The sequence below is a fragment of the Coregonus lavaretus genome (genome assembly GCF_964263955.1).
Source record: "Coregonus lavaretus genome assembly, chromosome: 38".
Lineage (NCBI taxonomy): Eukaryota > Metazoa > Chordata > Actinopteri > Salmoniformes > Salmonidae > Coregonus > Coregonus lavaretus.
The window spans coordinates 16,294,254-16,318,603 of record NC_140025.1 but is presented as its reverse complement, the minus strand read 5'-3'; the positions used below and the strand labels follow the sequence as shown (position 1 = coordinate 16,318,603).

Sequence of the window (24,350 nt, the reverse complement as noted above, 5' to 3'; positions counted from 1 at the left end):
GAGAGAATGCCAAGAGTGTGCAAAGCTGTCATCAAGGCAAAGGGGGGGCTATTTGAACAATCTCAAATTGAAAATAGATTTTCATTTGTTTAACACTTTTTTGGTTACTATGTGATTCCATATGTGTTATTTACATTTTAGTCATTTAGCAGACGCTCTTATCCAGAGCGACTTACAGTTAGTGCATACATATTTATTTTTTATACTGGAATCGAACCCACAACCCTGGCGTTGCAAACACCATGCTCTACCAACTGAGCTACATCCCTGCCGGCCATTCCCTCCCCTACCCTGGACAACGCTGGGCCAATTGTGTGCCGCCCCATGGGTCTCCCGGTCGCGGCCAGCTACGACAGAGCCTGGATTCGAACCAGGATCTCTAGTGGCACAGACCACTGCGCCACTCGGGAGGACATATTTCATAGTTTTGATTTCTTCACTATTATTCCACAATGTAGAAAATAGTAAAAATAAAGAATAAAGAAAAACAATTGAATGAGTAGGTGTTCTACTTAGTCTTGTATGTATTGGGGGTATTACTAGCTCTGTGTGTGTGTGTGTGTGTGTGTGTGTGTGTGTGTGTGTGTGTGTGTGTGTGTGTGTGTGTGTGTGTGTGTGTGTGTGTGCGGGTGTGCGTGCGTGTGTGTTTTAATGTCTACAATTAAAGTATCGGACTAGTTGTGCATTCACTTATGGTCCATCGAAGATCACCTGTGCTGTCTACTGCAGTAAGTTTGCAAGTCAACTGTACTTTAACTGTGGTTATTTTGCAGTTAGACTGCAATTATACTGTAGTCATATTCTGTTACTGAAACTTAATACCTGCGAGATTTTTTCTTTGAGGGGAGAATTTAAAATGTCGTCTGCTGTGCACTGTCTTCGGGGATTTAGCAGGCAAAAGGACCCCCAACAAGACTCATTATTCCCTTTGTAACACATACCTATCCATTGAATGGCAACCTAATATCGCCTTGAATGATTTCTAGCATTGGCGACTGTTCTTTGTGACAGAGGTGTACGCGCTTCTAATGCCGTGTTCAAGTCCTAGTCGGAACTAGGAAACTCAGACAAACCCCGACTTGCTCCGTGTTTGAACGCGGCGCGTGTATAACTACAACCGGTTAGCGAGTCGGACATTTATGTGTTTCCTAGTTCCGACTAGTATTTGAACGCGGCAAACGTATAGGCTACTCTTCGGAATTAGATTGGCTAAAATAACCGCGGTTGTTATACACGAAGGGAACACTTGGCGAAAGGGACTTCAAACCTGCCGTAATCGTTGTGCAATGCTAAATGTTGTGCACGAAAAACGCATTGTTTTTAAGCTATTTATTTGTGTGGTTTCATTCGCGCCGTGCTCTGTTGAATGTCATAGGAAAGTTTTTGCTTACCCTACCAAATTAAACCTGATTATTATAAATATATTATAAACCTAATAATTCCAAAGTTCACCGTTTACATTCGTTCGCATATGCTCACATAATTATTTGTGTTGCCCATGAGGTGTGCTATGAAAGGCACAAGGAAGACATGTTCCTCAATCTAGGCAGTGGAGATCCGTCATTGTAGGCTATCATACCAGGTATAGTAGGCAACGTTTTTTTCACTTACTACTTTTGCACTTGATAGGGAAGCTAAGCAAATGTCATCTTTGTGTATCGTTAACGGTAAAATGCGAACTGTTACAGATAATAGTGTAGCTACAGCGGCTACACTGTAGTCCAAAATAATTGCAAGCCAAACCTCTATAGCCTAGCTACAGCGGCTACACTGTAGTCCAAAATAATTGCAGGATACGCCTCTATAGCCCCCTGCATCTGGGTTGTAAAAATGGGACCTTGTCTTCTGACTAGGCTACTGCATATCCATTGTAAACGGTGAAAAGCCTCCTAAAGTTGAACATGTGTCTTTGCTCTCTCTGTCCCTCAGTCTATATGATTCCTGGAAAGGTTATATCAGAGACCGTAAAAAACAGGGTTAAATACGTGAACTTGACTTACATCACTATCTCACGAGACACACGTAACAACCAAAGCCTGTGGTAACAACATAGTAGTCACATGACAGTTGCAGTTTGAGTAACCCAGCTGACAATAGAAAGCAATAGTAATGGTGTCTTGTCTAGGCATTCAGTCTGCCATGCTTCGTTAAACAAAGCCTATTGGAAAATGAAAAAATGAATGAATGAGTTTTTGTAGGGTTTTTGGATAAACGCTGAAAATAAGGTATGTGGTAAACACAGGTTTAGGAGATCTTACGTTTTGTTCTATGAGATTACCTTCATCAGCTAACATAACTTTTTGTGAATTTTGAAGCATTTATTTAATACAAAAAACAACGCACATAAAGGCTTTATAATTATTAAAGATCATGCTCTGACTGATATTTTCTCACAGAACAAAACGTATAAGATCTCATATGCCTGTGTTAATATTATAATATTTCACATTTAGTGGACGCTTTTATCCAAAGCGACTTACATTCATGCGTGCATACATTTTAAGTATGGGTGGTCCCGGGAATCGAACCCACTACCCTAGCGTTACAAGCAGCATGCTCTCTCTACCAACTGAGCTACAAAGGACCTCAAACCGTGTTTTTGGCTTTTATTCCAAAACCATTTTGCCAATAGGAATGGCTGATCGAACCAGAGGTAAATCATTTCCGTTTTTTTTGGGCTACAGTCCAAAGTGAGCTCTAAGGTGTCAGATGGGGTGGGGTGGGATAGGAGGAGGGGGTTTAGGAATGGAGTTGCTCACGTTTACATACAAACAGACTGCAGAATTGATGTGTGGCACAGGAGCACCAGTCTACGACTTGTACGAGTATTTAAATGACGATTTACAGTCCCGCCATTAGTTGTTGACACCCCCGAAACACCAAACACACATACACACACACCTTCTAGACCTTGGGTGCGTCCCAAATGGTGCCTTATTTCCTACTTTTGAACAGAGCCCTGTAAGGAATAGGGTGCCATTTGGAACGTAGGCCTTGCGTAGACCTTGCGTAGCCTGAGGAAGTCAGATAGCAGACACACACCCCACACACAGCTGGCCCTGAGAAGGGCGGTACAGATAAGTTACGCAGGCAGGCCAACTGTCAGGGAAGCACCCTACTAAGGTAGTTGGTCACTCCATCGCAAGCTGCAGAGATGTAAGCACTCGTGTAAACCCTCTCTCTCGCACGCTCTCTCTTTCTCTCGCTCTCTCCCATTGTGTAGCCAAATTCATATTTTTCCTTTGTTTTTTTCCCCCTAATGGCTCCTCAATTGTCATTCATCTTCGCTGTTACAGAGATGCAAGCTCCCTGCCATCTCTCTCTCTCTCGCTCTCTCTCTCTATCTCTATCTCTATCACTATCTCACTCTCACTAACTCTAGCCTGATTCATATTTTTCCCTTATGACTGCCTTATTCTCATCCATCCCCTCTCTTTCTGTAGGGGTGTGTGTGTATCCTTACCAGATCCTGTCATGTCAGCCCAGCCTGCTCCGGAGCAGGGTGGTGTGTTGCTGAACGGTGGCCTGCACGTGAAGAGCAAGAAGGGGCTGGAGGCCGGGGAGGTGGAAGGCCTGCAGGCCCGGGGCCAGTGGGCCAGCAAGGCAGAGTTCCTGCTGGCTGTGGCAGGACAGATCATAGGCCTGGGCAACGTGTGGAGATTCCCCTACCTGTGCTACAAGAACGGAGGAGGTGAGAAACTAAATTTGAAGGAAAGACGCTACCACAGATGTCAGAGCTAACTGTACTATTTTAATCATAACATTCAACATTAAGTTGAATGCACCAATTTGTTAGTCGCTCTGGATAAATGATGTAAATGTAAATGTATAACGTCAATGGAACAATACAGAAAGTGGGCGCCATAAATTAACCCTAGGGTCAACCACTGTAACAATAACATCTTGCGTGACTGTCCTACTGTACAAGTATTGTTGCAAAAGTATTCACCTTCTGTTCTTTTGTTTAGGCAAGCCTAAATTAGTTCAGGAGTACAATTTGGCTTAAGAATCACATAATAAGTTACATGGACTCAATCTGTGTGAAATAATAGGGGTTGACTTGATTTTTTATGACTACCCCTTCCTCTGTCCCCCATACATTCAACATATGTAAGGTACCTCAGTCAAGTATTGAATTTCAAGCACAGATTCAACTACAGACCAGGGAGCTTTTCGAAAGCCTCAAAAAGAAGGGCAGTTATTGGTAGATGGGTAACGATAACAAATCAGACATTGAATATCTTTTTAAGCATGGTCAAGTTAATAATAATGCTGTGGATAATGTATGAAACCACACAGACACATCAAAGATACAGGCGTCCTTCTGAACTGAGCTGCAGGACAGGAAAGAAACTGCTCAGGGATGTCACCATGAGGCCATTGGTGATTTTAAAACAGCCACGGAGTTCAATGGCTGTGATGGGAGAAAAATTAGGATGGATCAACAACATTGTAGTAACTTCACAATAATGACCTACACTTAGAAAAAAGGTTATATCTACAACCTTAAAAGGGTTCTTCGGCTATCGCCATAGAATAACCCTTTTTGGTTCCAGGTAGAACCCTTTTGGGTTCAATGTAGAACCTTTTCCATAGAGGGTTCTACATGGAACCAAAATGGTTCTATCTGGAACCAAAAAGGCTTCTGTTATGGGGACAGCCAAAGAACCCTTTTGGAACCCTTTTTTCTGAGTGTAAATGACAGAATGAAAAGAACAATACAAATATACAGAATACAACGCACTAAAGTAATACTGAAAAAAAACAACACGGCAAATGAATACACTTTTTGGCCTAAATGCAAAGCCTTATGGTTGGGGTAAATCTAACACAACACGTCACTGAGTAACTGCCTTCTTATTTCCAACCTCCCGAGTGGCGCAGTCGTCTAAGGCACTGCATCCAGGCTCTGTCGTAGCCGGCCGCGACCGGGAGACCCATGGGGCGGCACACAATTGGCCCAGCGTCGTCCAGGGTAGGGGAGGGAATGGCCGGAAGGGATGTTGCTCAGTTGGTAGAGCATGGCGTTTGCAACGCCAGGGTTGTGGGTTTGATTCCCACGGTGGGCCAGTATGAAAAAATAATGTATGCACTCACAAACTGTACATCGCTCTGGATAAGAGCGTCTGCTAAATGACTAAAATGTAAAATGTGGTGGCTGCATCATGGTATGGCAGGTTTTCTGCATAGAAAAGTCTTGGGCGGGCCGCCTAAGTGTTTTTTTTGGGCCGCCTATGTCCAAACAGTAAAATCTAAAGAACATATTATTATTTTTGGAAATACTTTTCAGAATTGAAGAACGTTTTCAGTGTAAAGTTAAACGACTAAAACTAGACATCAAGTACGTAGAAAAGATAATGGACTTATATATATTTTTATATATTTGTTATATAATTTTAAGATCATCTAGCTAAAGGCTAGAGCTGCCGCTTTCAAGTTGCGGGACAGTAATCCGAACGCTTATAAGACGAACCATCAAACAGGCAAAGCGTCAATACAGGACTAAGACTGAATCCTACTACACCGGCTCTGATGCTCGTCGAATGTGGCAGGGTTTGCAAACTATTACGGACTACAAAGGGAAACCCAGCCGCGAGCTGCCCAGTGACACGAGCCTACCAGACGAGCTAAATGCCCTTTATGCTCGCTTCAAGGCAAGCAACACTGAAGCATGCATGAGAGCATCAGCTGTTCCGGACTACTGTGTGATCACGCTCTTCGTAGTCGATGTGAGCAAGACCTTTAAACAGGTCAACATTCACAAGGCCGCAGGGCCAGACGGATTACCAGGGCGTATACTCAGAGCATGCGCGGACCAACTGGCAAGTGTCTTCACTGATATTTTCAACCTCTCCCTGACTGAGTCTGTAATACCTACATGTTTCAAGCAGACCACCATAGTCCCTGTGCCCAAGAATGCGATGATAACCTGCCTAAATGATTACCGCCCCGTAGCACTCACGTCGGTAGCCATGAAGTGCATTAAAAGGCTGGTCATGGCTCACATCAACGCCATCATCCTTGAAACCCTAGACCCACTCCATTTCGCATACCGCCCCAACAGATCCACAGATGATGCAATCTCAATCGCACTCCACACTGCCCTTTCCCACCTGGACAAAAGGAACACCTATGTGAGACTGCTGTTCATTGACTCAGCGTTCAACACCGTAGTGCCCACAAAGCTCATCACTAAGCTAAGGACCCTGGGACTAAACACCTCTCTCTGCAACTGGATCCTGGACTTCCTGACGGGCCGCCCCCCAGGTGGTAAGGGTAGGCAACAACACATCTGCCACGCTGATCCTCAACACCGGGGCCCCTCAGGGGTGCAACCTCTGAGGGGTTGCACCCCTCAGACCTCAACCTCTCCCTCAATGTGAGCAAGACAAAGGAGATGATCGTGGACTACAGGAAAAGGAGGGCTGAACAGGCCCCCATTAACATCGACGGGGCTGTAGTGGAGCGGGTCGAGAGTTTCAAGTTCCTTGGTGTCCACATCACCAACGAACTATCATGGTCCAAACACACCAAGACAGTCGTGAAGAGGGCACGACAACACCTTTTCCCCCTCAGGAGACTGAAAAGATTTAGCATGGGTCCCCAGATCCTCAATAAATTCTACAGCTGCACCATCGAGAGCATCCTGACCGGCTGCATCACCGCCTGGTATGGCAACTGCTCGGAATCCGATCGTAAGGCGCTACAGAGGGTAGTGCGTACGGCCCAATACATCACTGGGGCCCAGCTTCCTGCCATCCATGACCTATATACTTGGCAGTGTTAGAGGAAGGCCCAATAAATTGTCAAAGACTCCAGTCACCCAAGTTATAGACTGTTCTCTGCTACTGCACGGCAAGCGGTACCGGAGCGCCAAGTCTAGGTCCAAAAGGCTCCTTAATAGCTTCTACCCCCAAACTATAAGACTGCTGAACAATTAATGAAATGGCCACCCAGACTATTTACATTGCCTGCCCCCCCCCCCCCGCTTGAAAATCTATGGCAAAACCTGTAAATTGATGTCTAGCCAAAATCCCCAACACCTTGACGGATTGGGGGAAAATATTGCCCCCAATCCTTAATCCCACTTTGTAACAATAAAATGTGAAGAAATCCAAGGGGGGGGGGGGATACTTATAATACCCACTATACATTGAGAAAGGAAGCTGAGCTGAGTTGATATAGGTGTCAAAGTGTCAGTGTAATGCGGTAGGCGTAGTCAGGCGCAGGACACAGAGCTAATCAAAAGGCGTACTTTACTCGTAGGTAAAAGAATGAACAACAACCTCCACGCAGGGAGGGAACAAACCCGCACACTAACGACAACCAAAACATGAACAAACACACAACACACAGTGTGAGACAGAGGGTTAAATAGGAAAGACATAACTACATGATGGGAAAGAGGTGTGACCAATTAAGACAAAACAAGTCGAACATAGATCGGTAGCAGCTAGTACTGCGGTGACGACGAACGCCGAAGCCTTCCCGAGCAAGGAGGAGGGGCAGCCTCGGCTGAATCCGTGACAGTACCCCCCCCTTGACGCGTGGCTCCAGCCATGCGCCGACCCCGGCCTCGGGGGCGGCCAGGAGGACGCGGAGCAGGGCGGGCGGATGACTCTGGTGGAAATCCCTCAACATGGAGGGATCGAGGATGTCCCTCCTAGGGACCCAGCACCGTTCCTCCGGACCGTACCCCTCCCACTCCACGAGATACTGCAGGCCCCCCAGCCGACGCCTCGAATCCAAGATGGATCGGACCGAGTACGCCGGAGCCCCCTCAATGTCCAGTGGGGGCGGAGGAACCTCCCGTACCTCAGACTCCTGGAGTGGACCAGCTACTACCGGCCTGAGGGGTTAATACGGTAATTAATAGTAAGCTGTAACCTATAACAAACCTTGTTCAATCTCCTCAGGACTTTAAATGGCCCCACAAACCGCCGACCCAGCTTCCGGCAGGGCAGGCGAAGGGGCAGGTTTCGGGTCGAGAGCCAGACCCGGTCCACCGGTGCATACACCGGGGCTTCACTGCGGTGGCGATCGGCGCTCGCCTTTTGTCGCCTGATTGCCCGCTGCAGGTGTACATGAGCAGCGTTCCAGGTCTCTTCCGAGCGCCGAAACCACTCATCCACCGCAGGAGCCTCGATCTGGCTCTGATGCCAAGGTGCCAGGACCGGCTGATAACCTAACACACACTGAAAAGGCATAAGGTTAGTAGATGAGTGGCGGAGTGAGTTTTGGACCATCTCTGCCCAGGGGATATAACCTGACCACTCCCCCTGCTGGTCCTGGCAATAGGACCTCAGAAACCTACCCACATCCTGGTTAACGCTCTCCACCTGCCCATTACTCTCAGGGTGAAAACCTGAGGTAAGGCTAATCGAGACCCCCAGACGTTCCATGAACGCCCTCCAGACCCTTGAGGTGAACTGGGGACCCCGATCGGGATAGCTGTATTTTACAGTGATCTGATTTAGACCACGGTAGTCAATGCACGGGCGTAAGCCACCATCCTTCTTCACAAAAAGAAACTCGATGACACGGGATGTGGACGGCCGAATGTATCCTTGTCTCAGAGATTCGGTGACATATGTTTCTATAGCCGCCGTCTCTTCCTGTGACAGAGGATACACGTGACTCCGGGGAAGCGCAGCGCCTACCTGGAGGTTTATCGCACAATCCCCCTGTCGATGGGGTGGTAATTGAGTCGCCTTCTTTTTACAGAAGGCGAGAGCCAAATCGGCATATTCAGGCAGAATGTGCATGGTGGGAACCTGGTTTGGACTTTCCACCGTAGTTGCCCCTACGGAAACACCTACACACCTCCCCAAGCACTGACTTGACCATCCCTTGAGAGCCCTCTGTTGCCATGAAATAGTGGGGTCATGAGAAGTTACCAGGGAAGCCCCAACACAACTGGAAACGCAGGAGAATCAATCAGATATAGACTAATTATTTCCTCATGCTGGTCTTCATCCAGAGTGGCGCTGTGACCTCCCTAATCAGACCTGACCCTAAAGGGCGACTATCTAGGGCATGTATAGGGAAGGGCACATCAACTGGCACAATAGGAATCCCTAACCTACGGGTAAACTGATGATCAATAAAGTTCCCATCTGCGCCTGAATCTACTAGCGCCTTATGCTAGGAATGAGAAGAAAACTCTGGAAATACAACATTTATACACATATGCGCAACAGGGAGCTCTGGGTGAGTTGGGTGCCTACTCACCTGAAACGGTTCACCAGTGCGCTGCCTACTGCCTCGACTCCTAGAAGGCCCTCCCCAGCACTGACCAGCAGTGTGTCCTCTGCGGCCACAGTTGGTGCAGGGGACGGCCCCTCTACCGGTCTCCCTCATAGCAGCACCTCCGAGTGCCATAGGGGTAGGGTCGGAGGTGCTGTGGGATGGAATGGACGGCCCCTGATCCGGACGTCCGCGGGTGGCCAACAGGTTATCCAGTCGGATTAACATATCCACCAGTTGGTCCAGGTTTAGGTTGGTGTCCCTGCAGGCCAATTCCCGACGAACGTCCTCCCTTAAGCTACAACGGTAGTGGTCGATGAGGGCCCTCTCATTCCATCCTGTGCTGGCAGCCAGAGTCCGAAAGTCCAGTGCAAATTCCTGCACGCTCCTCTTCCCCTGTCTGAGGTGGAATAGACGCTCACCCGGGAGGGAACAAACCCGCACACTAATGACAACCAAAACATGAACAAACACGCACAACACACAGTGTGAGACAGAGGGTTAAATAGGGAAGACATAACTACATGATGGGAAACAGGTGTGACCAATTAACACAAAACAAGTCGAACATAGATACATGGATATCACACTCCGGTGACGACGAACGCCGAAGCCTGCCCGAGCAAGGAGGAGGGGCAGCCTCGGCTGAATCCGTGACAATAGGGGGTTGTAGATATTCAAATTAAATCTCTCTGTGTGTGTCTCTCTTTCTCTGTCTGTCAGTATGTCTACTTGTCTGTCTCTCTCTTTTTCTCTCTCTCCCTTTTTTTTCTTTCTTTCTTTCTTTCTTTCTTTCTTTCTTTCTTTCTTTCTTTCTTTCTTTCTTTCTTTCTTTCTTTCTTTCTTTCTTTCTTTCTTTCTTTCTTTCTTTCTTTCTTTCTTTCTTTCTTTCTTTCTTTCTTTCTTTCTATCTTTCCTTCTCTCTCTCTCTCTCTCTCTCTCTCTCTCTCTCTCTCTCTCTCTCTCTCTCTCTCTCTCTCTCTCTCTCTCTCTCTCTCTCTCTCTCTCTCTCTCTCTGTCCACCCACTCTCTAAGCTCTAACACACCTGATTAAGGCTGAACGATTTTGGAAAATAATCTAATTGCGATTTTTTGCCCCCAATATTGCGATTGCGATTTAATATGCGATTTAATTTATTTATCCTTTTTCCCCTACAAAACATAATGAATGATTTAAATATGACCAACACAATAGTATATACATTTAGTGTGAAATGTTCTTTCCCATAGGCTGGGTCTATTTGTTAGAATTAAATTCAAACATGTATGACTTGAAATAAATGACATTTTTATTGAACTGCTCATTACAGAAACATCTGTGGCTTTGCCACTGTGCATTTAAATAATTTAAACAAAGGCATGAACTTTGTAAACACTGTGTGCAAAAGGTACAGTCTTAAGAAAAAAATAATTTTAAATTGTATGTATCTTACTGCTCCCAAGTCAGTAACATTTCACACAACTGAAACAAGGAATTTGCTTTGAAAATATTTTGTAAAATCAAAGTAAATAAAGTTATAAATAAAAAATGAGAAATGCACTTTTAATTTAGACAAACTATTTTTTATAAACGATTTGAATATTATAATATAAAATAGATGAGCCTCACTTATCTCAAGTACACAACAATAACACACCACACAGACTAAAGTTCACTACGAGTATGGCACTGCCAGCCATACTTATCCAACAGTTCTGTTCTCAGTGGCTCACAGGTTTTTTGCTAAGAAAACCAGAATATTGACTTTTTCTGGCTTCAAGGATGAGCGAGTGCAAGTCACAATATTCCCTCCTGTGCTAAAAAGACGCTCTGAGGGAGCGCTTGTAGCAGGTACACAAAGATACTTGCGTGCCATGGTGCACAACTGTGGGTAGCTGATCTTGTGCACCCTCCACCAAGCCAATGGATCATCTTCTCCATCAATGGTAGGAGTCATCAGGTAATTGTTTATCTCTGCCTCTGCGACTGAGAGGCATCATATCTTTGGCTATGAACTCGGTTATTGTCCGAGTGATTTCTCCGTGCCGTTTTGAATTACGTTCATACGGAGTGACACTTTCGAACATTTCTGTCAGTGATCCCTGTCTTGAGGTATTTGGCTTGTCTCGCGCACTGATGCTCGGCATTTTGGTCATACAACTGTCATGCATTGATTTGTGGTATTTTTTTAAGTGCTGAAACAGGTTTGTAGTGTTACCCCGTGAAGTAGCAATCGGAGCACGGCATGCTCTGCACAACACCTGACGCTGCTCAGCATCTTCTTTTTTAAAACCAAAATAGTTCCACACCACCGACGTGCTGTTCCTCTTCGATATTAAAGTATCAGCTGTGTCAGTTTCTGACTGTTCCGTCGAGCAAGAGGCCATTGCGCTGGACAGCATGAAAAGTCGCGTCACGTGACCACCTCAAATCGCGCACGTTGCGATTAGAAAATCGCGTTCAGTCAAATCGCGATATTATCGCGAATGCAATTAATCGTTCAGCCCTACACCTGATTGTGGACAGCAGATTCCTATAGCTTAAAGACGACTATAGTAGTATTATACCCAAGGGGAAAAACAGTACATACATGCATAGTTTCTGGGCTATAAATAGGAGACCAAGTCAAAGTGCTATTGTGTACTTATGTCTCTTTCTCTCTATATCTGTGTTCATCCCTCTCGCACTCTCCCAGGTGTGTTCTTTGTGCCCTACCTGTTGTTTCTGGTGCTGTGTGGTGTTCCTCTCTTCCTGATGGAGACCTCTCTGGGTCAGTATACCAGCCTGGGAGGGGTCAGCGCCTGGAGGAGCATCTGCCCACTGTTCGGAGGTACACACTCACACACACACGCACACTCCTCAAGGTATACACCCATGCACAAATAGGGCTGTTACGGTGACCTTATTACCGCCACACCGGCGGTCACGAGTCATGATGGCAGTCAAATTCCACGTGACCGTTTAGTCACGGTAATTAGGCTTCCCAAGCTCTGATGCTGCTGAGGGTCATTAATAGCCTACCAAAATTGCTATCTGCCTGGTACTCAGCACTCTATTGTCCCTCTAATCACTCTGACATCAATACATATGTAATCGAAAATCGAATCAAACACTTCATGAGCGCCCATGGGCTCATGTTGCGCAACATTTCTATAGGCTATGCAATTGCGTGAGTGATGGCCTCTATTAAAAAGAGTAGGATCCCATCAGCTTTCTAATGGCTAGGCCTACTATATTTATTTCTCAACTTTCCTAATATTAAGCACATTGCTTCTCTTTACAACAGGAGGATAGCCTACCTGGCTGGCATGAAAATAAACCATGGGAAAAGCATCCTCCATTCGCTATTTAAGTGCATAGATGACATGTATTTTTTCCCCCTGTTTCAAGACAGTTGCATGATAATGGCCCATTCTAAATCAGAACAAATTTCACACTTATATTATTTAGTATATGTAAAGACAAGATTAAATCAGGAATAGTCTGATTGGTACAATATTATCCTATCACTTGTGAATTATATACTGTATTATCACTTGTGAATGATGCCCAGCTTGTGTGCAGTAAGGCAAGAAACAGTGCATGCATGTTTTGTGTGACTTTTTCAAATCATAGTCGCACACCTTATGTAGCCTAGCCCATAGACCTATATGTTTTGATAAGGTTTGTATCACAATTAAAGGGGCCAAATAACTTCTTAAAATTAAGCACATTAATCCACTTTACAACGGGTGTAGAGCCTAACTGGCATACATACGCAGCACGTGAGTTTCAAGTTTGAGGAAGATAATTTTCACCATAAAAATGCAACTTTATAATAAAAGTATTACATGCATAATCGCATTTGCGGTCACTTTTGATAATGGTGTTTTCCAGCTAATTGATTGCATTTTGGAACATTTGCACTTCTAGCCTTCTGTTGTGTGCGCATTGCTGCACTTATAATGTGAAGAAATAGACTAGTAGTTTATCAACATTTTAAGCTAAATGTTCTGATCTGTTGCGTCAGCCTCATTGCTTACTAAATGTTTTTTGATGCTAATGGTTGTATTAATTTGGGATCTATCTCATCCCACAACTGTCCCAGACTATGTCTGGAATATTTATTTCTGGCACAGAATAGAATAGGTCAACTTTTCTACTATGGGGGATAGTGCTTTTGCTGTTCGTTAGGCCTAATCATCTTGTTGGCTGACGAAAAGTACATGTGGACAGTTCTTCCAACATCTTCAATATGCACCTCAGAATTGGATAAGGATGCACGCAGTTGCGTCCCCAATGTGTCTGTCTTCACTTGTAGCCTGTGAGAAAGACCTGATCATTGGCTAATCGTAGTCACCTTTCAGTGGCAATCACAGTTGGCCGGTGGCACCGTAATTGGGGAGGACTGGCTGGAACAGTGTAAATGGAATGGTATCGAATACATCAAACACATGGTTTCCATTGGTTTGATACCATTCCATTGACTCCATTTCAGTCATTGGAAGGTTTGCTCTTCTGTTCTAATCTATGTGGAATATTTTTTTTGCTTGTTAACTTTGCTCTCCTTGGTGGCTTTCTACAGAAACCTTTTTAACCAAAAAACTGAAGTCAGACCCCTACTTAATGAGAACTGAATCATCCCAAATTTCATCAGGATCTTTGTGTCAAAATAATTTTTTTGATTTGTCAACACAGCTCCTTCCTGTTCACTTCCTAAGTACTGGGATGACACACATGACAAGTCATCAGTTTACTCAGCTAAGTCTCTAGTTTCAGTGGGGAAAAGTACACTAAAATCTTTGCAGAAATAAATCTGGCTAACCAATGAAGTAATCCAAAAGTAATCAGATATCATTACTCATTTTGAAAATCCAATGGATTATGTTACTCGCACGTACACACACATATACACACACGCACCTTTTATACATGCCGTACTTGACGAATACAATTTGAATTGATTTTAATACATTGTCATGCTGACAATCTGTTATGCTGACACATGCCCTGATTAGATCGATGTGTGACCATTCCCTGGAGTGGAAACTTAACTCTTATATTTCCCTTAATGACTTACACACACACACATGTTCAAAGTCACACACACTCTCACTCATCTGTGGTGCCATGTGTTATTGTTTGTTTTGACAAAACAGTGAGAGGGTTTAGGTTATGTTTAGTTGGATTGGATTGGACAGATTTAAATGAATGAGTTAAAGCCAAAGACTTGATGATGATATCTATATCTCTAGATTGAACCATAAACTGTTCAGGTGTTGTCACGACTTCCGCCGAGGCTGCCCCCCCTCCTGGTTCGGGCAGGCTTCGGCGTTTGTCGTCACCGGAGTGCTAGCTACTGCCGATCCCATTCTCATCACTCCGCTGGTCATGTCTTGTCAATCACACACACCTGGTGCTCATACCCCTAATTAGTATGTGTATAAGTGTTCCCTCTGTTTCCCTTGTCTTTGTGAGTGATTGTTTTGTTGTGAGAGCGTGTAGCTCAGTTGAGCTTAATTTGATTGTGTTATTGCCAAGGTGGATGTTTTCCCTTGTGCAGTTTCATTTGACGCTTGGGGCATTTGATTTATGCAAACGGAATAAACTCTGGACTTCGGTATTTTACCTCCTGCGCCTGACTCCTTCTTTCACACCTCGTTACAAGTGTAGCAGAGGTAGCTTGGTGTAACATAGGTACAGTAGCTTGGTGGAGCAGAGGTATAGGTAAGCTAAGCTACACCCAATCCTCTCGTTTGATCTTATTCTCCAATAGTCTCCTCGTCTCCCTCAGACATTTTTAGAAGGAGATGAGTCTAGGAAATACTTTTCAGTCTCACCCACTGTATCCTACTACTCCAACTGCATTGTCTCAACCAGGCATAGTCATTGCGCGTCTCGCGAGACACATGCATCTCTCAGTGACTTAATTGGTGGCTCGCGGCAATAATCTGAAAGAATGTGTTTTCCTCAGTCAGCTGAATACGCCGCTTAGTTCATAGAACCGTGGTATTAGTGGCGGTTTCTAGGAATACATTTTGGCTATAGATTTATAACATTTGGAGCTATTACCATCCCTGAAAGCTAAGACTTTCAGGAACAAGTATGTCTTCTGTTTCCATCTAAGACACAAGCTGTGCAGGACTTTTTAGAAGGGAGAGTGTTGAATCTGCACAGGATAACTGAGGGAAATGAATTGATTCTCCATAAACGATCATACATAAGATTGTTTGATGATCATCCCTGATGTTTTCCTGATCATTACAATACCTTTCTGATGCATTTCAATCATTCCAAAGACTGCTTCCTTCAGACTGAAATTTGCCATTACCTGATTTGACATAGCTTCTGCTAGATCACTTTTATTGAGATAATGGCAATAAGGTCAAATTCTAACGATTCATCACATTTGTTTCTGATACCCCCAAGTGTCCTAAAGTAGAGAATCAGGTAATCAAATAGCTTGATGGTCCATGTTAAGAAATAGGAATATAATGTATAAATCCATTTAATATCATGAATGAATCAATTTGACTTTGTGACCCCCTCCAACCCCCGTTCTCCAAACGCAGAGTGATTTTGTTTTACAAAAGTGGTTCCCTCTGAAATATTAGTGACTAGCACTGGTCGAAACTGTTCAACCTGGGACATGTTCATGAGGGAACACCGTAGCAAAACATTTTACAACTGAAAACAAAAACATGCATCTCTTATTAAGTTCAGATATTGCCTACCCGTTTTCTCTGTTTTGTGCTGTTCTGTCCCGTTTCGTAACCTGGGTACCAGTCTGTTTGTGCCATCATGCCACGCCTTGCCACTCCTTGTCATGCAAAACATGTTTGGCATGACAAGGAGTGGCATGGTGGCTCAAATAGACTGGTACCCCGGCTCTCTGCTTGGTGCCTGCTGAACACAACCCGGGTTTGGTACTTCCTACAGGTGCAGCTAGTCAGATGACTGTAGCTTCTTAGCGAAGCCACCTGGTCGACACACTGTAAATGTTGTCTATCTTGTAAACAAGCTGGTGTTAGAACTATCTGCCTCTGGATAGCTTTCTGTTTCACGTAAACTTGCCTCTTCCTCCTCCTCCTCCTCCTCCTCGCCCCCTCCTCCAGACAGCTGCTGTTCTCTGTCCATATGGCCCACAGCTGCACAGACGCACTCACATGCTCGTACACATACACACACACATACAATGTATTCAGAAAGTATTCAGACCCCTTCCCTTTTTCCACATTTTGTTACGTTACAGCCTTATTCTAAAATGGATTAAATACATTATTTTCCTCATCAATCTGCACACAATACCCCATAATGACAAAGTGAAAACAGGTTTGTAGAAATTTTACAAATGTATAAAAAAAAAATATATATATATATATATATATAGATATATATACTTTATTTAATAATAATAATATGCCATTTAGCAGACGCTTTTATCCAAAGCGACTTACAGTCATGTGTGCATACATTTCTACGTATGGGTGGTCCCGGGGATCGAACCCACTACCCTGGCGTTACAAGCGCCATGCTCTACCAATTGAGCTACAGAGGACCACAAGTATTCAGACCCTTTGCTATGAGACTCGAAATTGAGCTCAGGTGCATCCTGTTTCCATTGATCATCCTTGAGATCTTTCTACAAATTGATTGGACATGATTTGGAAAGGCACACACCTGTCTATATAAGATCCCACAGTTGACAGTGCATGGCATAGCAAAAACCAAGCCATGAGGTCGAAGGAATTGTCCGTAGAGCTCCGAGAGAGGATTTTGTCGAAGCACAGATCTGGGGAAGGGTACCAAAAAATGTCTGCAGCATTGAAGATCCCCAAGAACACAGTGGCCTCCATCGGCAGGGACTGGGAGACTAGTCAGGATCGAGGGAATGACAAACAGAGCAAAGTACAGAGAGATCCTTGATGAAAACCTGCTCCAGATCGCTCAGGACCTCAGACTGGGGGTGAAGGTTCACCTACCAACAGGACAACAACCATAAGCACACAGCCAAGACAATGTAGTAGTGGCTTCTGGACAAGTCTCTGAATGTGCTTGAGTGGCCCAGCCAGAGCCCGGAATTGAACCCGATCGAACATCTCTGGAGAGACCTGAAAATAGCTGTGCAGCGACGCTCTCCATCCAACCTGACAGAGCTTGAGAGGATCAACAGAAAAAAATGGGAGAAACTCCCCAAATACAGGTATGCCAAGCTTGTAGCGTCATACCCAAGAAGACTCTAATCGCTTCAACAAAGTACTGAGGAAAGGGTCTAAATACATTTACATTTTAGCAGACGCTCTTATCCAGAGCGACTTACAGTTAGTGAGTGCATACATTATTTTTTCATACTGGCCCCCCGTGGGAATCAAACCCACATCCCTGGCATTGCAAACGCCATGCTCTACCAACTTAGCTACATCCCTGCCAGCCATTCCCTCCCCTACCCTGGGCCAATTGTGCGCCGCCCCATGGGTCTCCCGGTCACAACAGATCCTGGATTCAAACCAGGATCTCTAGTGGCACAGCTAGCACTGCGATGCAGTGCCTTAGACCACTGCGCCACTCGGGAGACACCTGTAAATGTGATATTTCTGTTTTTTATTTTTAATACATTTGCAAAACTTTCCAAAAACCTGTTTTTGCTTTGTCGTTCACACAACTCACTGTAAACACACCTGCTGACTTTCCAAATGCACTGTACACGCTCGTACAGACACACACAGAGCCCAGATCAGTCAGCAGGTGTGTTTACAGCGAGTTGTGTGAAGGCCAACAGACTCATGTGTTAGCAGATGGACAAACAGATGGGCTCCCGAGTGGCGCAGTGGTCTAAGGCACTGCATCTCAGTGCTAGAGGCGTCACTACAGACCCTGGTTCGATTCCAGGCTGTATCACAATCCGGCCGTGATTGGGAGTCCCATAGGGCAGCGCGCAATTGGTCCAATGTTGTCCGGGTTTGGCTGTCATTGTGAATAAGAATTTGTTCTTAACTGACTTGCCTAGTTAAACAAAACAAACACATCTGTGTTTTGGTACATGTAGTACTAGCTACTAGTAGATGTGTGTGTTCATGTTTGTGTGTCTGTCTGTGCATGTGTGTGTGCTCTTTAGTGTGTCCTAAGTTTTAAGGGTGAAATCCTATCTTGAAAGCTATGCATGCATGTAACTCAAATGTATGTCCACATTTACTGTACCCTTGTTAATCTATGATTTATTAACGACCACTCAATGTGATTGGTTAAATTCACGAAATAGCACAGCAAATGCACACTAACTGTTCTATTTGAATTATAACTGTGTATCCATGAGAATGTATGTATTTTTTCCTGTGCCTGCGTGTGTGTTGTCTGTGTGCCTCTGCCTGTGTTTGAGTGTGTGGGTGTGTAACTGCCGTTATTAATGCAATAAAGGTCTGACAAAGTTTTAGACACTTTTGGTACTTTTGTATCCATGAGTGTCCATGTGACTTTTGTAATGTTTTAATCCTTCTTGAATGTATTGTTTTATTTATGTATTTAACCTTTATTTAACCAGGTTAGTTTCAAGAGAGACCTGGACCTGGAATGTGATTTTTAGATTTAAATAAAGTATTTGAAATGTGTTTCCACAGGTCTGGGCTTTGCCAGTCAGGTGATGATCCTCCATGGGTGTGTGTACTACATTGTGGTCCTGGCATGGGCTCTCTTCTACCTGGGCCACAGCTTCCAGTCAGAGCTGCCCTGGGCCCACTGCAACAACACCTGGAACACAGGTACACCATGCACTGATACCCTTTTCACACTACTGAGTCAAGCTGAGTCAAGCTGTACTTGGCTGGCCTGGTTACGCATCCAAAATAGTTGCTGGAACCTTACTGGAAGTTGGGGATGTTGATGGGTTATCTTATTTTCAAAGAGGTCATGTCAAATAGGCCTACATTTGTCAACTACTGTCAAATATTTGAAAGCATTGGAGGTGTACTTGATTAGGTTGGAGTTTGCATTTTTGGGACTATTCCAATGGTTCCATTGTACTGGAAAAACTAAATCAAGTGCAGCTCAATTAGCCGGTCCAAGTATTTGAAAGTATTTGACCTACAGGAGCCTATGTACCTATTTGACCCAGGTTTTTTTTGGCAGTTGCTATTAAACCACTTTTTTTTCCTTTGGAAGAGAAAGAGGTACAGTGGGGGAAAAAAGTATTTAGTCAGCCACCAATTGTGCAAGTTCTCCCACTTAAAAAGATGAGAGAGGCCTGTAATTTTCATCATAGGTACACGTCAACTATGACAGACAAATTGAGAATTTTCTTTCCAGAAAATCACATTGTAGGATTTTTTATTAATTTATTTGCAAATTATGGTGGAAAATAAGTATTTGGTCACCTACAAACAAGCAAGATTTCTGGCTCTCACAGACCTGTAACTTCTTCTTTAAGAGGCTCCTCTGTCCTACACTCGTTACCTGTATTAATGTCACCTGTTTGAACTTGTTATCAGTATAAAAGACACCTGTCCACAACCTCAAACAGTCACACTCCAAACTCCACTATGGCCAAGACCAAAGAGCTGTCAAAGGACACCAGAAACAAAATTGTAGACCTGCACCAGGCTGGGAAGACTGAATCTGCAATAGGTAAGCAGCTTGGTTTGAAGAAATCAACTGTGGGAGCAATTATTAGGAAATGGAAGACATACAAGACCACTGATAATCTCCCTCGATCTGGGGCTCCACGCAAGATCTCACCCCGTGGGGTCAAAATGATCACAAGAACGGTGAGCAAAAATCCCAGAACCACACGGGGGGACCTAGTGAATGACCTGCAGAGAGCTGGGACCAAAGTAACAAAGCCTACCATCAGTAACACACTACACCGCCAGGGACTCAAATACTGCAGTGCCAGACGTGTCACCCTGCTTAAGCCAGTACATGTCCAGGCCCGTCTGAAGTTTGCTAGAATGCATTTGGATGATCCAGAAGAGGATTGGGAGAATGTCATATGGTCAGATGAAACCAAAATAGAACTTTTTGGTAAAAACTCAACTCATCGTGTTTGGAGGACAAAGAATGCTGAGTTGCATCCAAAGAACACCATACCTACTGTGAAGCATGGGGGTGGAAACATCATGCTTTGGGGCTGTTTTTCTGCAAAGCGACCAGGACGACTGATCTATGTAAAGGAAAGAATGAATGGGGCCATGTATCGTGAGATTTTGAGTGAAAACCTCCTTCCATCAGCAAGGGCATTGAAGATGAAACGTGGCTGGGTCTTTCAGCATGACAATGATCCCAAACACACCGCCCGGGCAACGAAGGAGTGGCTTCGTAAGAAGCATTTCAAGGTCCTGGAGTGGCCTAGCCAGTCTCCAGATCTCAACCCCATAGAAAATCTTTGGAGGGAGTTGAAAGTCCGTGTTGCCCAGCGACAGCCCCAAAACATCACTGCTCTAGAGGAGATCTGCATGGAGGAATGGGCCAAAATACCAGCAACAGTGTGTGAAAACCTTGTGAAGACTTACAGAAAACGTTTGACCTGTGTCATTGCCAACAAAGGGTATATAACAAAGTATTGAGAAACTTTTGTTATTGACCAAATACTTATCTTCCACCATAATTTGCAAATAAATTCATAAAAAATCCTACAATGTGATTTTCTGGATTTTTTTCCCTCATTTTGTCTGTCATAGTTGACGTGTACCTATGATGAAAATTACAGGCCTCTCTCATCTTTTTAAGTGGGAGAACTTGCACAATTGGTGGCTGACTAAATACTTTTTTTCCCCACTGTATGTGATGTTATGTTATAATAATAATAATAATATGCCATTTTGCAGACGCTTTTATCCAAAGCGACTTACAGTCATGCGTGCATACATTTTTACGTATGGGTGGTCCCGGGGATCGAACCCACTACCTTGGCGTTATAAGCGCCGTGCTCTACCAGCTGAGCTACAGAGGACCACATGGATTATGAGTTGAGTTGAGCTAAGTTTAGTTTAGTTGAGTTAAGGTGATCATGTGTTGAAGTTCTGTCTATGTCTTGTAGATGCCTGTGTGTTGTTTGACTGTCAGAACCTAACCTCTGGGACCAGCCTACCAGAGAATGCTACCTCACCTGTCATCGAGTTCTGGGAGTGAGTCTCAGCCACATTCCTTACAACACTACTGCATTTAGTTTTCTTAAATATTAAGGTAAAGGGGCTTAATATGCAGCTGTGGGCTGGCATTTTAAAATGTGAGGTATTAACAATGGTGTGTTCGTGAATAGCCAAAGTACATATTAGGGGACATAGAGAAGACTGGAGAGGAGAAGGACATTGCAGACGAGGTAGGGTCCCATTTCCAACAGGGGTTTGGTTTTAGGGGTTCAGCTTTACCAAGAGTAGAGTGATCCTAATCTACCTGTGGCATTACAGTGGCTCTAATCAGGCTCATGCTTAGTCTTGTATTTATTGGGGTTATTATTAGCTGTGTGTGTGTTTGTGTCCAGGCGGGAGGTCTTGCAGTTGTCCAGTGGACCAGATGAGCTGGGGCCAGTCAGCTGGAGGCTGGCTCTGTGTCTGCTGCTAGTCTGGGTCGTCTGCTACTTCTGTGTGTGGAAGGGGGTCAAATCCACTGGCAAGGTGAGCACAAATACACATTAATTATTGACACCCTTGACAGAGATTAGCAAAAAATACTGTATAAAATAAATAATTCAAATACTGACCTATATTGTATGACATTTTTGGGGGGGAAATTATATTATTTTATACTAATACAATTACTTAGAGAAAGATATTTTGTTTACCAAGTAATATATTTGGTCCTCAAAAAGGTAGGGGTCAAAATTATTGACACCCCTATTTTCAATACCTTTCAATACCTCACCTTGTTTTTTGAGATTGGAGAACACATTGGTAATCTTAGACCATTCCTCCATATGGAATCTTTCCAGATCCTTGATATCCTTCGTCTGCGCTTATGGACTGCCGTCTTCCATTCAAACCACAGGTTTTCAATGGTGTTCAAGTCCGGAAACTGAGATGGCCATTGCAAAATGTTAATTTGGTGGTCAATTAACCATTTCTTTGTGGATTTTGATGTGTGCTTGAGGTTATTGTCTTCCTGGAATATCCACTTGTGGCCAAGTTTCATCCTCCTGGAAAGATTCTGTATGGAGGAATGGTCTAAGATCACTCCCAATGTGTTCTCCAATCTTACTAATATAAAATATTAGTTGTTAAAAAATATATATTTCTCTGAGCAATTGTATTAGTATAGAATAATATCATTTTCCAATTGATTGAACATACAATATAACTCAGTGTTTGAATTATTTATATTATACAGTCATTTTTGCTCATCTTTATCAAGGGTGTCAATAATTTCAGACCCCACTGTACATACATGCATACATACACACACACACACACACACACACACACACACACATACAGCACCAGTCAAAAGTTTGGACACACGTACTCATTCAAGGGTTTTTCTTTATTTTTTACTATTTTCTACATTGTAGAATAATAGTGAAGACATCAAAACTATGAAATAACACATATGGAATCATGTAGTAACCAAATAAGTGTTAAACAAATCAAAATATATTTTATATTTGAGATTCTTCAAATAGCCACCCTTTGCCTTGATGACAGCTTTGCACACTCTTGGCATGCTCTCAACCAGCTTCACCTGGAATGCTTTTCCAACAGTCTTGAAGGAGTTTCCACATATGCTGAGCACTTGTTGGCTGCTTCTCCTTCACTCTGCCGTCCGACTCATCCCAAACCATCTCAATTGGGTTGAGGTCGGGGGATTGTGGAGGCCAGGTCATCTGATGCAGCACTCCATCACTCTCCCTTCTTGGTAAAATAGCCCTTACACATGTGTTGGGTCATTGTCCTGATGAAAAACAAATGATAGTCCCACTAAGCCCAAACCAGATGGGATGGCATATCGCTGCAGAATGCTGTGGTAGCCATGCTGGTTAAGTGTGCCTTGAATTCTAAATAAATCACAGACAGTGTCACCAGCAAAGCACCCCCACACCATATCACCTCCTCCTCCATGCTTCACGGTGGGAAATACACATGCAGAGATCATCCGTTCACCCACACCGCGTTTCACAAAGACACGACGGTTGGAACCAAAAATCTCCAATTTGGACACCAGACCATAGGACAAATTGAGTAGGTGTGTCCAAACTTTTGACTGGTAGTTTATATACAGTTGAAGTCAGAAGTTTACATACACCTTAGCCAAATACATTTAAACTCAGTTTTTCACAATTCCTGACATTTAATCCTAGTAAAAGTTCCCTGTCTTAGGTCAGTTAGGATCACCACTTTATTTTAAGAATGTGAAATGTCAGGATAATAGTAGAGAATTATTTCTTTCAGCTTTGATTTCTTTCATCACATTCCCAGTGGGTCAGAAGTTTACAGACACTCAATTAGTATTTGGTAGCATTGCCTTTACATTGTTTAACTTGGGTCAAACGTTTCGGGTAGTCTTCCACAAGCTTCCCACAATAAGTTGGGTGAAATTTGGCCCATTCCTCCTGACAGAGCTGGTATAACTGAGTCAGGTTTGTAGGCCTCCTTGCTCACACAAGCTTTTTCAGTTCTGCCCACACATTTTCTATAGGATTGAGGTCAGGGCTTTGTGATGGCCACTCCAATACCTTGACTTTGTTGTCCTTAAGCCATTTTGCCACAACTTTGGAAGGATGCTTGGGGTCATTGTCCATTTGGAAGACCCATTTGCGACCAAGCTTTAACTTCCTGACTGATGTCTTGAGATGTTGCTTCAATATATCCACATAACTTTGTCCTTCCTCATGATGCCATCTATTTTGTGAAGTTCACCAGTCCCTCCTGCAGCAAAGCAGCCCCACAGCATGATGCTGCCACCCCCGTGCTTCACGGTTGGGATGGTGTTCTCCGGCTTGCAAGCTCCCCTTTTTTCCTCCAAACATAACGATGGTCATTATGGCCAAACAGTTCTATTTTTGTTTCATCAGACCAGAGGACATTTCTCCAAAAAGTACGATCTTTGTCCCCATGTGCAGTTGCAAACCGTAGTCTGGCTTTTTTATGGCGGTTTAGGAGCAGTGGCTTCTTCCTTGCTGAGCGGCCTTTCAGGTTATGTCGATATAGGACTCGTTTTACTG

The 24,350-nt window shown here is 44.0% G+C and overlaps 1 protein-coding gene across 1 annotated transcript in view; it reads left to right on the top strand.

Moving 5' to 3' along the window:
- The first annotated feature begins 1,189 nt into the window (after positions 1 to 1,189).
- The window catches only part of LOC311112205 (sodium- and chloride-dependent GABA transporter 2-like), a 40,133-nt gene continuing 16,972 nt past the window's right edge, over positions 1,190 to 24,350 (top strand). The window contains exons 1-6 of the mRNA XM_084155229.1: positions 1,190 to 1,582; positions 3,444 to 3,691; positions 11,922 to 12,056; positions 18,820 to 18,960; positions 21,234 to 21,321; positions 21,678 to 21,810. Coding sequence (XP_084011355.1) covers positions 3,475 to 3,691; positions 11,922 to 12,056; positions 18,820 to 18,960; positions 21,234 to 21,321; positions 21,678 to 21,810 — 714 coding nt within the window. The 5' untranslated portion in view covers positions 1,190 to 1,582; positions 3,444 to 3,474. The remainder of the gene's footprint in view (positions 1,583 to 3,443; positions 3,692 to 11,921; positions 12,057 to 18,819; positions 18,961 to 21,233; positions 21,322 to 21,677; positions 21,811 to 24,350) is intronic.